The sequence below is a fragment of the Plasmodium gaboni genome, chromosome 13 (assembly GCF_001602025.1).
Source record: "Plasmodium gaboni strain SY75 chromosome 13, whole genome shotgun sequence".
NCBI lineage: Eukaryota > Apicomplexa > Aconoidasida > Haemosporida > Plasmodiidae > Plasmodium > Plasmodium gaboni.
Genome location: NC_031493.1, coordinates 2,353,094 through 2,366,676, shown reverse-complemented (window position 1 = coordinate 2,366,676; position 13,583 = coordinate 2,353,094). Strand labels below are relative to the sequence as shown.

The 13,583-nt window shown below is 17.7% G+C and overlaps 6 protein-coding genes across 6 annotated transcripts in view; 2 read left to right on the top strand and 4 right to left on the bottom strand.

Moving 5' to 3' along the window:
* PGSY75_1367600 (putative ribosome biogenesis protein MRT4) overlaps positions 1-433 on the top strand; it is a gene marked incomplete at both ends in the record, with an annotated part of 947 nt that extends 514 nt beyond the window's left edge. The window contains one exon of the mRNA XM_018787694.1: positions 59-433. Coding sequence (XP_018640436.1) covers positions 59-433 — 375 coding nt within the window. The remainder of the gene's footprint in view (positions 1-58) is intronic.
* Positions 434-1,037: 604 nt separating this feature from the next.
* On the bottom strand, positions 1,038-2,268 carry PGSY75_1367500 (putative NADH-cytochrome b5 reductase; the record flags this gene model as incomplete). Its single annotated transcript, XM_018787693.1, has 2 exons — positions 1,038-1,309; positions 1,452-2,268. The coding sequence occupies 2 exons, from the start codon at positions 2,266-2,268 to the stop codon at positions 1,038-1,040; spliced, it is 1,089 nt and encodes a 362-aa protein (XP_018640435.1).
* A 1,294-nt stretch (positions 2,269-3,562) lies between these two features.
* Positions 3,563-6,727, bottom strand: PGSY75_1367400 (hypothetical protein; the record flags this gene model as incomplete). Its single annotated transcript, XM_018787692.1, has 1 exon — positions 3,563-6,727. One exon carries the CDS (start codon positions 6,725-6,727, stop codon positions 3,563-3,565), a length of 3,165 nt encoding a protein of 1,054 aa, XP_018640434.1.
* A 1,160-nt stretch (positions 6,728-7,887) lies between these two features.
* PGSY75_1367300 (hypothetical protein) lies at positions 7,888-9,248 on the top strand (the record flags this gene model as incomplete). Its single annotated transcript, XM_018787691.1, has 4 exons — positions 7,888-8,487; positions 8,610-8,792; positions 8,898-8,988; positions 9,112-9,248. The coding sequence occupies 4 exons, from the start codon at positions 7,888-7,890 to the stop codon at positions 9,246-9,248; spliced, it is 1,011 nt and encodes a 336-aa protein (XP_018640433.1).
* A 106-nt stretch (positions 9,249-9,354) lies between these two features.
* Positions 9,355-10,716, bottom strand: PGSY75_1367200 (hypothetical protein; the record flags this gene model as incomplete). Its single annotated transcript, XM_018787690.1, has 3 exons — positions 9,355-9,453; positions 9,560-9,804; positions 9,954-10,716. 3 exons carry the CDS (start codon positions 10,714-10,716, stop codon positions 9,355-9,357), a joined length of 1,107 nt encoding a protein of 368 aa, XP_018640432.1.
* An 871-nt stretch (positions 10,717-11,587) lies between these two features.
* On the bottom strand, positions 11,588-12,853 carry PGSY75_1367100 (putative U1 small nuclear ribonucleoprotein; the record flags this gene model as incomplete). Its single annotated transcript, XM_018787689.1, has 1 exon — positions 11,588-12,853. The coding sequence occupies one exon, from the start codon at positions 12,851-12,853 to the stop codon at positions 11,588-11,590; it is 1,266 nt and encodes a 421-aa protein (XP_018640431.1).
* Positions 12,854-13,583: the final 730 nt, after the last annotated feature.

Genomic DNA, 13,583 nt, shown 5'->3' with positions numbered 1-13,583 from the left:
TTTAAATTTACACATATATTTTTTTTATTATTTCATTTTATTTCCCCCCTTTGTGTAGCTACTTGTTGGGAACCGAATCCTTTTAATCACCAAGGATGGCCCATTAAGCGTTTTGAAATTTTTTAATGAATTTCAACCAGAAGAATATATAAAACATGGAAATATATCACCACAAGATATAACATTAAAATGTGGTGACGTTTTAAATGTTCCAGTTTCTATGCAAAAAGATTTACAAAAAAGGAAATTAAATTTTGATATTATTGATCAGAAAATTATTTTAAAAGAAAACAAAATTCTAGCTGAAAAAGATAAACTTATAAGTCTAGAGAATTCCAAAATATTAAGAATGTTAAATATGAAAATTGCATTTTTTGACATTACTGTTTTGGGTTATTGGTATCTGGACACATTCGTTTCATTAATGAATTAAAACAAATTAAAAATTTTTTTAAATTTATTCATTCAATATTAATATATAAATATATATTATATTTTTATTTCTTATTTTTTAATTTTTATGTAATTTTATTATTTTCTTTTTTTTTTTTTAATTAAAATTATATTTTGTTAATAATTAAGATAAATATATACACATATAAAACCAACACGATAAATAAATAAATAAATAAATAAATATATATATATATATATATATATATATATATATATATATATTTTATAAAAATGATGTACCAAATGTTTATTTTTTAAAAACATTTCTATTGACAAGAGAAAAATACAACAAAATTAAAACAAAATAAATCATATAAAAATAAAAGAAAAAGAAAGACAACAACAACAAAAAAATACAATAAAATAAATAATAATAATAATATATCATATAATAAAGAAATATAAATATATTATAAAATATAAGAACCTTCTTAAGTATAATAATGATCTAATATATATATATATATATATATATATATACTATTATATGGTAATATATTATTATTTTTTAATTCTTTTATATTATTTTATATATATATATATATATATATATATATATTTCCTTTGCATGTCTCTATAGTTTAGAATACTATAATATTTTCCATGTGAAGTTGATCCTTCAATATTGATTTCACTGTAGTTGTCATAGGTGGTGGTCCGCATAATAAGATTAGAGTATCTTTACTTTTAACTTCAATATTTAATTTTTCATATTTCAAAACATATTTTCTTAATAATTCCTCATTTATAAATCCAATGTTTTCAAAATTTTCCACTTGGTTGGTATTCAAACATTTGTCTACACTGTAGACCCTCTTGAAATTTTCGAACCTGTTGTCATAATCATCAAAAACTATAAAAAGGAAAAAAATAAAAAGACAAATTGTACATATATAAACATATATACATATATATATATATATATATGTATTTATTTATTTTTTTTTATTTATTTTTTTTTATTTATTTTTTATTATTTTTTTTTTTTTTATTACTCGATTTTAACAATATTTCATTTTCATTTCTATTAGCATAAATAAATGTGATATAAAGAGGCTCAGTTGGAGGTTCCTTTTCTTTAGTTAATAATAAATGATTTATTAAACGAAAGAAAGGTGTCATACCTGTACCTCCTGCAATCATAACAATATGTTTTTTAATTTTAATAGATTTAGAAAGATGTAAGAGTTCATTGTTTCCTTTATATTCTAATAACCCAAATGGTCCATTTATATCTATTTCATCATTATTATTTAATTTATTTAATTGAATACTCATTTTACCCCCATCTATATATTCATTATCTGGATAATAAACACGAATAATAAAATGAACATGTTTTTGTTTTTTATCAATATAAACAGGAGTATAACTTCTACTTATTTGTTTCAAATTTTTTTCTTTATCCTCATTATTATTCCATTTTCCTTTTATTTTTCCTTCTATATTACATGCATTAAATTTTATATGTTTACAAATACTTAATCCTAAATGTTCATATTCATTAGGATAACTAAATATAAAGATCTTAACAGTCGGTGATAATTTTATTATCTTATATAATTTTAAACTTTGTTTTTTGCCATTCAAAAAAGGCTTCTCACTACTTTTTTCTTTATCATCTAATTCTTCATATTCATGTTTCTTAGAATATAAATTCAACAACCTATTGTTATTATGTAATTCCTTTCCATAATAACCCAAGAAACTTATCGACACACAAAAAATTATTATACTACTAATATTGGATCTTAAAAAACAAAGGCTTCTCATAAATATGGACCTAATCATAGAACTGAATGATCTCTTCATTCTATACAAATGAATGAATAAATAAAAAAAAAAAATATATATATATATATATATATATTAAATTACACACGAAACAGAAATATTTACACATATATAAAATTCTTTTTATATATTTCTAGCATACATTTAATATTGTTTATAATTAAATAATTCCAAACAAGAATAAAAAAAAGAAAAAAAAAAGAAAAAAAAAAAAAAAAAAATTTTTTACCTTTCCTATTCATAAAACAAATGAATACATACAAAATTAATTTAACCTGAGGTAAAATATAATATTTTTTTTGTTCTCCTAGTTATATAAATAATGATCTGTAAGTTTTTTGGTTTATGTGTTTTCTGCCTTATCTATATATAAATATATATATATATATAATTCATTTATTTTATTATTATTTATTTATTATTTTTTTTTCTTCTCATAATTAATTATGTTGTTGGAATAGGTTAATATCTTTTAAATAAAACAAAAATAATATATATTATATATATATTACATATATATATATATATATATATATATATATATATATTATTTGTTTTAATTTTAGCATATGCTCAATTAGTTCTTTTTATCTTTAGCATTATAAACAAAATATTATACAACAAAAAAAAAAAAAAAAAAAAAAAATAAAATTAATTTAAATTTAAATTTAAATATATATATATATATATATATAATATATACATATACAATTTTATCATTTAGTTTAAAGAAACAACCAAATATATCCTCATACAAAAAAGATAAAAAAAAAAATAAAAGTAAATAATTTATTAATGTGTATCGCTTAAGGTAACATAAAGGAAATATTATTTTCATAATTTTTATTCAAAGATCAAAAAGGATTAATATATATACCACACACCCATTTAGATTTTATCTTACAAATTAAAAAATATATATATGTATATATATATATATATATATATATATGTATGTATTTTTTTTTTTTTTTTTTTTTTTTTTTTTCATTAAATAATATTTTATTATCGTTTCTTAATCTTCATGCGCTTAAGAATTTTTCAACTCTCATTTTATATAAAGAAGTATTTTAATTTGTAACAATTGGACGAAAAAAATTTAATTATATAAATTTTTTTTTTTTTAAATAAATAAATATATATATATATATATATATATATATATATATAATATATTTAATGTATACACATGTATAACAACAAAAGGCATTTTTATTAAATTAAAAAAAAATGTAACTAATAAATATAAAAAATAAAAAATAAAATTAATACCATGTAATATATATATATATATATATATATATATATTTTTTTATATATATTTTTTTTTTAATAGATTTTCTATTTGATCCTTTTCTTTTTTCCTTTTTCGAGATTTTGTTTTTGTATTTTTTATAAAATCAGTGATTACATTGATAAAACCATTTTCCTTGTCTATAATTTGTTCCTTTTCATTTGAAGAGGATTTATTAGAACCAGTATCATTATCATTCGTTTGAACATTGTCATTATTTTCTTCATCATCGTTAGTATCTTCTTTTAATATATTAATATTATTATTATCATCATAAATTGCAACAGTGTCCTTATCATTACTATTGACGTCACTATCAATATTTTTGGATGTGTTATGTATTTTTTTCAATTTTATAGAAGATTTATGATGTTCTTTCATATCATTAATATCATTTTGATTATGGATGTTTTCCTTAGAGATTAATATATCTTGAAATAATTTCTTTGCCTTTAGATATTTCTTATTATTCGTAGTAGTAATCGTTTTAGTTTTTTGATATTCTTTAAGCTTCATAAAATTTTTTATATAATTATTATAAACATTAATATCATTTTGTATGAGACTATCAAGTATATTTTTTTTTATATTGTCATTTCCTAATTTAAAAAAGGTTACAATAGTATGAGCTCCAATATAATGTTTGGCTATATTGTCATATTGCTTCTTAAATAAAGATATAAATCTTCTTAAATATTTTTCATTTAATAAATTAAATGTATGTACTATTTTTTCACAAAGGATAGAAAGATTTTTATCACAGGCAAAATACAAAAGGATATTTCCTCTTAATTCTATATTTTTTCTAAAAAAAGGTTTATTATTATTCATTTTTATATTCATCTTATCATTTTTATGCAAATCATTTTTATGCCCATGCATGTTATCTTCATCTTTTCTAATAGAATCTAAAGATATAATTTCTTCACTCTTTTTTGAAAAATTTTCCAAGAAATTTTGAAAATTCTCTACATCCGTTGGACTAGGCTCATTTATATTAACCATCTTAATAAAATTACAAAAATATTTAAACGAATTTGTTAACGTTGTTATGGATTCTTTTGGGAATGATAATAAATATAATAAAATGTAATAACCATTTATATCAATTTTTAGATAGTTATAAAAATTATAATTATTTAAATTTTTACACAAATTGTTATTATTATTATTATTATTATTATTATTATTATTATATAATTTTTCGTTCTTTTCTTTTTTTTCATTTATATCTGAAGAATTGTCATCGACATTTTTCATATATATATCTTTAAACATACAAGGCATATCATCATAATCACACATACACAAAATACATATCCAAATAAACCTTTTACTGTTTCCTTTTTTATGTTCATCATTCAAATGAAAATTTTTTATCAACTCATTATATAAATATTTACAATTACGTTTATACCATTGAGCCAAAAAAAAAAGACATTTTAAAATATTATATTTTTTATTTTTAATTAATTCAACTATATCTATATGTTTAATTAATAAATCAAACATTTCTTCAGAAATATATTCATTGGTAAAATAATTATATAAAACCATATTCGAATATATATTTTCACATATCAATTTATTTACATTTTTTAATATATACATATTGAATATATAAAATGTTTCTTCATTTTTTATTTTTAATAATTTCTCAATCATTATACTTGAATTATCTAGTACTATTAAAATATCCAATAATTGTTTTAAAGGGCTTTCCACATGTAATGATAACACATTATCATCTTTTTGCTTTTGTTTTGTTTTTTCTATATAATATAATTTCGTTTTATTTATTAAAAATATTTGTCTAATCAAACAAGAACATTCAATATTTTTATCATTCAATAATTCAAATAATATAACAAGAGCAGGAACAGAATATGTATTATATAATAATGGGCAAATAAAATGTTGACTATTACTTTCAACAATATATTTTAAATTATCTGACTTGTTCATATTATTAGGTGTGTTATGAACATTCGATATATATCCACTGTTATTATTTTCATCTAAAATGTTACTATTACCATTACTATGTATATTATTATTATTATTATCATAATATACATATTGATATAACAAATTTTTATACTTCAATGATATATTAGGCTTTTCAATTTCATTTGATATCATTTCTACTATTTTATATATATATTCATTAAAAATATTCGATTCGAAATTTTTATCAACATATTTCAGTTCACTATTTTTTATATTGTTATTAAGACCTTTATTATTTAGTTTATTTTTAATTCTATTTTTATTTATTTTAGATTTTCTAAATGTTATATCATTTATGTTAACATATAAATACCCACCTAGTGAATATAAAAAAGATCTTAATACATGTGTGCCACATCTATCAAAAATAATTTCAAATAAATTATCACACACAACGTTACATATATTTTTGAAGTAATCATACATTTTATTATATTCCATATTTTTAATAGTTAATTTGTCTATATATAAATATTCATATTTATTAAAATATGGAAATAAACATAATAAACTTTGTATAACATGTGATCCATAATTAGATAATGTTAATGTTATAAAATATTGACTAACTACTCTTAATAAATTATTATATGCTTGTATACATTCTAAACTAATATTTTCATTCTTTATATTTTTCTCATTATATTTTAATAAAAAAAAACAATAATATATTAATTTCTCTATAATTTTGGAACCTTTCCTATGATCAAATATTTTTATTTCATTATTTTTTATTTCTTCAATAACTTTTAATAATATACATATATCATCTTCTATATCATAACATGTATTATCCAAATTAATCTGATGAAATGCTTTATTTCCTTTATTTATATTTTCTTCTCTCATTTCATATATTAAATATTTTTCATATTTCTCATTCAATATATAAGAAATATTAATTATATAATCATAAATATCTTCACACGATCTTTCTACAAATCTATTTTCATCATTTTGCTCTCTACTACTACTACCAAAGTTTCTTTGACTTTTTTTATTATTCTTATAATATCTATTAAATTTATTATTATAATTATTATTATTATAATTATTATTATAATTATTATTATTATTATTATTATAATTATTATTATTATTGTTATTATTATTTCCGTTCTTGCTAAAAGTACTAAACTTTTTTTTTGAACTTCTTATATTAAATCCTTTCATCTTGTCACTCACTAAATATTATAACATCATAATATTTTATGAGCCACAAAATAAATAAATAAATAAATAAATATATATATATATATATATATATATATATATATATATTTTATTATTTATATGTCATATTATATAAAAAGATTTATATTTATCACTATAATTTTTAATTCAATAATTCTCTAATAAATAACTTTGTTTTTTTTTTTTCTCATTCTTATAAGATGGAAAAAAATATATAAAAAAAAAAAATAAAATAAATTATATGATAATAAACATATTTATATATATATATATTATATATATTTATATTGTAAGAATTATATAGAAAATTTTCTTAAAAAAAATATAATGTTTGTTTTTTGTTTTTTTTTTTTACATCATATTATTATATACCACATATGCATAATTTTTTATATATTAATATTTATTAAAATATAGGATATACAATATCACGTACTTATTACATAAATGATAAATAAATAAATATATATATATATATATATGTATATATTATTATTATTTTTATTTTTTTTTTTTTTTGGAAATATTTTTAAATATCTTTTATCAATATTATAAAATAAATGAAAACATTTAAAAGTAATATCTTAAAAAATTCCATAAAATTTGAAGTGATTAATATATAAAAAATAAAGATGAAAAATATTTATACTTTTTTTTTTTTTTCTTTATAGTATAATATAATATATTGACCTTTAAAAAAAAAGTTTTTAAAAGAATAAACATATTATAATATAATATATATATATATATATATATATATATATATATATATTTATTATATGTAGATTATATTTTTTTGAAAAATCTTAGAGAGAATGTTAATAAATATACATTTTTATTAAATAATTTTCATTGGTCTATTCTCATTCTTTTTATCATTTAAATAAAGTTCACAATAGTTTTTTATAAAATGATTCCCAATAGTATATAAGTTATACAACAAAATAAAAAATATATATATAAATATATATATATATATATATATATATATGTGTATTTTAAAAAAAATATAGGTTATTTTGTTTTATTCATTCAATATGTTCACACCCTTAAACGATAAAAAGACATAAATATATAAATATATATGTATATTTATATATTTATATATATATATATTTTTTTTTTTTTTTTTAATACATATGTATAGATTTATACTTTATGTAGCTATCTTTCTTCATATTTTTAACTTCCTTTTAAGGATGGATCATATGTACTCATGTACAACTATTACAAATGATTATGTTTCTGAATTATTTGATATGGAACTTTTTGATAGTAAAGAAAAAAATAAAATAAAAAATGAAATATATGATATTATAAACGAAACACATAAGACATATGCTTGGTGTAAAACATGCATAAAAATTATACAACTCATATATCAAATAATAAAAGAAGAAAAAAAAAAAGAAAAATATATTGATATTATTATAGAAGATATATTAGAAATTAATTTATGTAACCAACATTTATGGAATAAATATTTCATTTATAATATCTCATTATTATATACAGAATTTTTTCTAGATAATTGTAAGTATACATTAAATATAATTAAAGATAATATAGAAAAATATATTTATATTTCATATAATGACCAAAATGCTTTATATCAATATATATGCCTTCCTATAAATCCTATATGTAAAACAGCTATTATTGAAGAACAAAATAATTTTAATCACAATATAAATATTCAAACTGTTTTTTCTATGTATTCTCAGTATTTGCTATTAAATGTAAGTAAAAAAAAAAAAAAAAAGACACTCTCAAAAATAAAATAAAAAAAAACAAAACATGTAAATATATATATATATAAATATATATTCATTTATATATTTGAATGGGCCTCTTTTTTAAGGAAAATTTTATTATTACTACAAAAGGATTGCCTTACAAAATAATTGAAAATAAAATAAACAAGGAAATAAAAGTAAAACAAAATAGTTATATCATCATACAATCAAAAATAAAAATTATTCATGCAAAGATATTACAGGACGATTTCTCATATGAAAGATATAGACTTATAAAAGTAAGCAAGGTAAGCACATATATGAAACATGAAAAATCAAAAATATGACAAAATATAAATAAATAAATAAATAAAAACATATATATATATACATCAATACCTTTTACAAATCAGTTGGAAGAAAAAATCCAAGAATTATTTTTAAAAATGAGCGAAGGACATCTATTCGTTTTCTTTTTTTACATAGAATATCACCATAAAGGAGGTATAAAAAAAAAAAAAAAAAAAAAAAAAAAAAAAAAAAAAAAAAAAAAAAAAAAAAATATATATATATATATATATATATATTAATTTTTTTTTTTTTTTTTTTTTTTGTTTCCTCTTAAAGATATTATACCCAATAATTCCATACTAGATATTAAAATTAAAATTCATAAAGTAAAAGATCACATAGAAGATATGGATGTAGAAAAAATAAAAAATAAATTAATTTATGATATCGACGGGTTCTTATTGTACCCTTAAAAAAATAAAATAAAATAAAATAAAATAAAATACTAATAATATATTAGAATGATAAACATTAAAACATATTCTTATTTTTATATAATATATCCAATTATAAATTTATTTAACATTTCTCTTGCTCGTCATCCTTATTTGTAATATTTAAAATTTTTTTTAAACTAGACATTATTTTATTCTCTACATCTTCATACATATTTTGGACCTTGAAAAAATAAACAAATGCAATAGCATTATTATAATAACATTAAAATGAAATATATACATATATACACATATGTATATGTTTTTTTTTTTTTTAATTTTATTACTGTTCTTATCAATTTTTCCTTATCCTTTTTTTTTTCCTCCTTTTTTTTCTCATCATATTTGTGTAATATATTATTTTTTATAAGGCTGAACGCTTTCTCTATATCTGTTCGTTGCTCATATTTATTTATTTCGAAGTGTTCACAATCTTTTTTTACATCATACATATTCAAATGATTGTAAAAAATCTCCAAGAAATTATTGACACTACTCTTATCATGGTAGTCATCTATAAAACCAACACCAGCTATAGCATCAAAAAAAAAATATATATAAATATATAAATATATATATATATATATTTATATTTATATTTATATTTATATTTTCCTTATGTCTCATTTAATAACAAAAAACAAAACAGTCTTTTATGTTCCTTATTATTTTTTGCTTTACATGTAAGCAAACCCTTTAGATATTCTTGAGATTCTAAAATTTTGATTTCTTTACACATCTCTACATCATCAGAACATATTTGTAATGAATCTCTATTTGCTATTTCCAAATAATTAAAATTCTTATGAATACATTGGAAAGATATTTTATAGTTAGGGGTAAAAATATATTTATAAAATGTATAATTTTTAAAGAAAGTACGAACTGAATATTTTAATAATATATGAAGAGAAGAAAAAGAAAAAACTTTTATAGAATTAGGTATCCTGTTGATACAATGTGATAACATGATTTGTTTATATTGTAAAAAAAGATTTATTATATTCTCACATTTAAATATATATTTATAAAAAATATATTTTTTTATAGATAAAAAGGTAGAAATTTCTTTTATTGATAAATTTTTATTTACACAAAATAAAAATATATCATAGAAAAAATCTTTAATAATCTTTTTCATCTTTTCTATTTTTAATTTATTAATATCATATAAGTTACAATAATTATCATCATATATAATATCTTTTTTTTTTTTTTTTATAGACATATTTCTATTTATTGATAGCGGTAAAAAATTATCTATATGTATATTTACATTCTTTTTATTTTCTTCGGCATATATAAATTTTATATTTAAACTTTTAAGGAGCATCTTTTTTTGTTTCTTCTTATTACACATAAGTATAATTTTTCTCATCCTTTTTTTTTTAATATCATGAAAAATCAAAAATGGTACATTCCTAATTTCATTCTCTTCATTCATTTTTTCTCATATATATAAACACAAAAAAAAAAAAAAAAAAAATAAACATATAAATAAATAAATAAATATATATATATATATATATAATATACTTATAATATTGTCTTATGATATATACATTCTATCTTTTTATCAAAAATTATTATAAGAATATATATATGTATTATAAAAAAAAAAATTAAAATAATAATAAAATGAAATAAAATTGCAGTATATATTATATAATTTTATTTTATTTATATTTCTCTAGTAATTATAATTCTATAATATCACAATAATATCATTTATGCTCAAAAGATATTATATTATAAGACGCCATAAACAAAAAAACAAAATAGATAATATATTTTTTGTATTTTATATTTTATGCTTTCCATTTTTTCTATATTTTTTTTTTCCACCCCTCCTTTTTATATACATATACAATTTTAATTTTATATTTATATGAAATAAAATATTTTATTAAAAAGGGTTAAAATGAAATAGCAAATATAATCTTTAATTAATAAATTTTATAAATCTTATAATATTAAAAAAAAAAAAAAAAAATAAATAAATAAATAAATAAATAAATAAAACATATATAATTATATATATATATAATATAATTATATATTTTTATATAAAAAAGTAGTAAAAATTTTATCCATCTTTTTATGTGGATATAAATATATTTTCCATAAGAACAAAAAAAAAAAAAAAAAAAAATATATATATATATAAATATATATATAAATATTCTTATATAAAAGAAAAATTATATATATGTCTTACCAAAATATAATCTGAGACATAATAATTGATATTATGCAACACAAAAATGTAAACATTCATGTATATATATATATATATATATATGTGTATTCCCCATTTAATCGTCACAGTCTTCTATTGATGTAATCGATTCATAAACAAACCCATCGTTGGGTTCTCCATTATTCTCATAACCATTATTTTGTATGTCATTTATGTCATTTTCTTTATTTATGTCATCTTTTGTTGAATTATCATAAGGGTTATCACCGTTAGGATGGTTTTCATAATTTTTATCGTACCTATCATGTTTATCATGTCTATCATGTCTATGATGTCTGTCATGCTTATCATGTCTGTCATGCCTATCATGCCTATCATGTCTATCATGCCTATCATGCCTATCATGCCTATCATGCCTATCATGCTTATCATGTCTATCATGCTTATCATGTTTGTCATGCCTATCATGCCTATCATGATAATTCCTATCCCTGTCATCCCTACTTCGATCTCTTCTTCTATGCTTATGATGATGCCTATCACTTGACTCAGATCGTCTGCTCCTATGTCTTCTATCCCTCTTAGAACCCCTCCTGTGGTCATCATATCTATGATGTCTATAATCCCTCAAGGTACTACTAATATCATCATCCTCCTCATCATCATTATTTCTTTCATTATATAAAGGAACATTTTTATAAAGTTCATCACTTTTTTTTTTATCATTTCTATATTTATCCTTATTAATAAGAGCGGTCCAATTAATATTATGTGTAATTTTTTTTTTCTCTTCAGAACCTCTAGCAGGTCCCTTTCCACCACCTAATCTTCTAGGAATCCAATTTTTGACAGTTCTTCCTCTTTCAATATCAACTAATATTCTTCTATTTTCTATTTTCTTTCCATCAGCTAATTTATAAGCATCGTTCATACTTTTAGTATGTTCGAATTCAACAAAAGCATATCCTCTTGGTTTTAAATTTTTATCATATATGATTTTAACTGTTTTAATTTTGCCATAATTTTCAAATTCTTTTTTTAATTTTTGTTCACTTACTTCATAAGATAATCTTCCAATAAATAAAGTTTTTTTTGGATCACTAGTTAAATTTTCATTTTTAAAAGGATCATATTCTTTTCTTTTCTCTTTTAATATTAATTCATTATAAGCTATTTTTTCTTTCTTCTTTTTTTCTTTCCTTTCTTTAAAACTCTCTACTTTCATCTTAGGAGGAGCTTCTCCTTCTTCAAAATAATTTATAAAATCGGATAAACCCGAATATTCCTTTGGTTTCTTTTTTTTTATGGGTTTATAAAATTCAAGCATGGGCCTTGCTTGAAATAAAATTAAAATGTGTTGCGGCATACCAATAGCTGACATTCTGTATATATTTTAAAATTCAACATATAAATAAAAAAATATAAATAAATAAATAAATATATAAATATATTATAATTTTTTTATTTTGAATTTTACGTAGGTTTCTATAAAATATGATACTCATTAAATCATAGGATTATTCATTTTTTTGAACTCTACAAATAAATAAATATTTATATATATATATATATATATATATATATTTTTAATTTTATCATTCACTTCTTTTTGATTTTTTCAACATCTTATGCCTTAAAAAATTATTATATTTAAATTTTAAATAAATACAACATCTTATGCCTTAAAAAATTATTATATTTAAATTTTAAATAAATATATATAATATATTTATATTATTATTATTTTATTTTATTTTTTATTTATTTCGTTTTTTTTTTTTTTAATTTATTTATTTTTTTGCTACACTTAAGAAGAAAAAAAAATTATACATATATATAATATAATACTATTATATTACAATATAAATAATTAAATATATTTATAATATTATTATCTCCGTAACATTTTTTTTTCCTTACCCACTACAAAAAAAAAAAAAAAAAAAAAAAAAAAAATTAATAATATATAAAAATAAATAAATATTCCAAAAAAAAAAAAAAAAATATATATATTATATATATATATATATAAAAAATAAAAAAAAAATTTATAAAAAAAATATATAATAATTTTTTTTTTTTTTTTTAATTAAAAATTTATATTATAATAT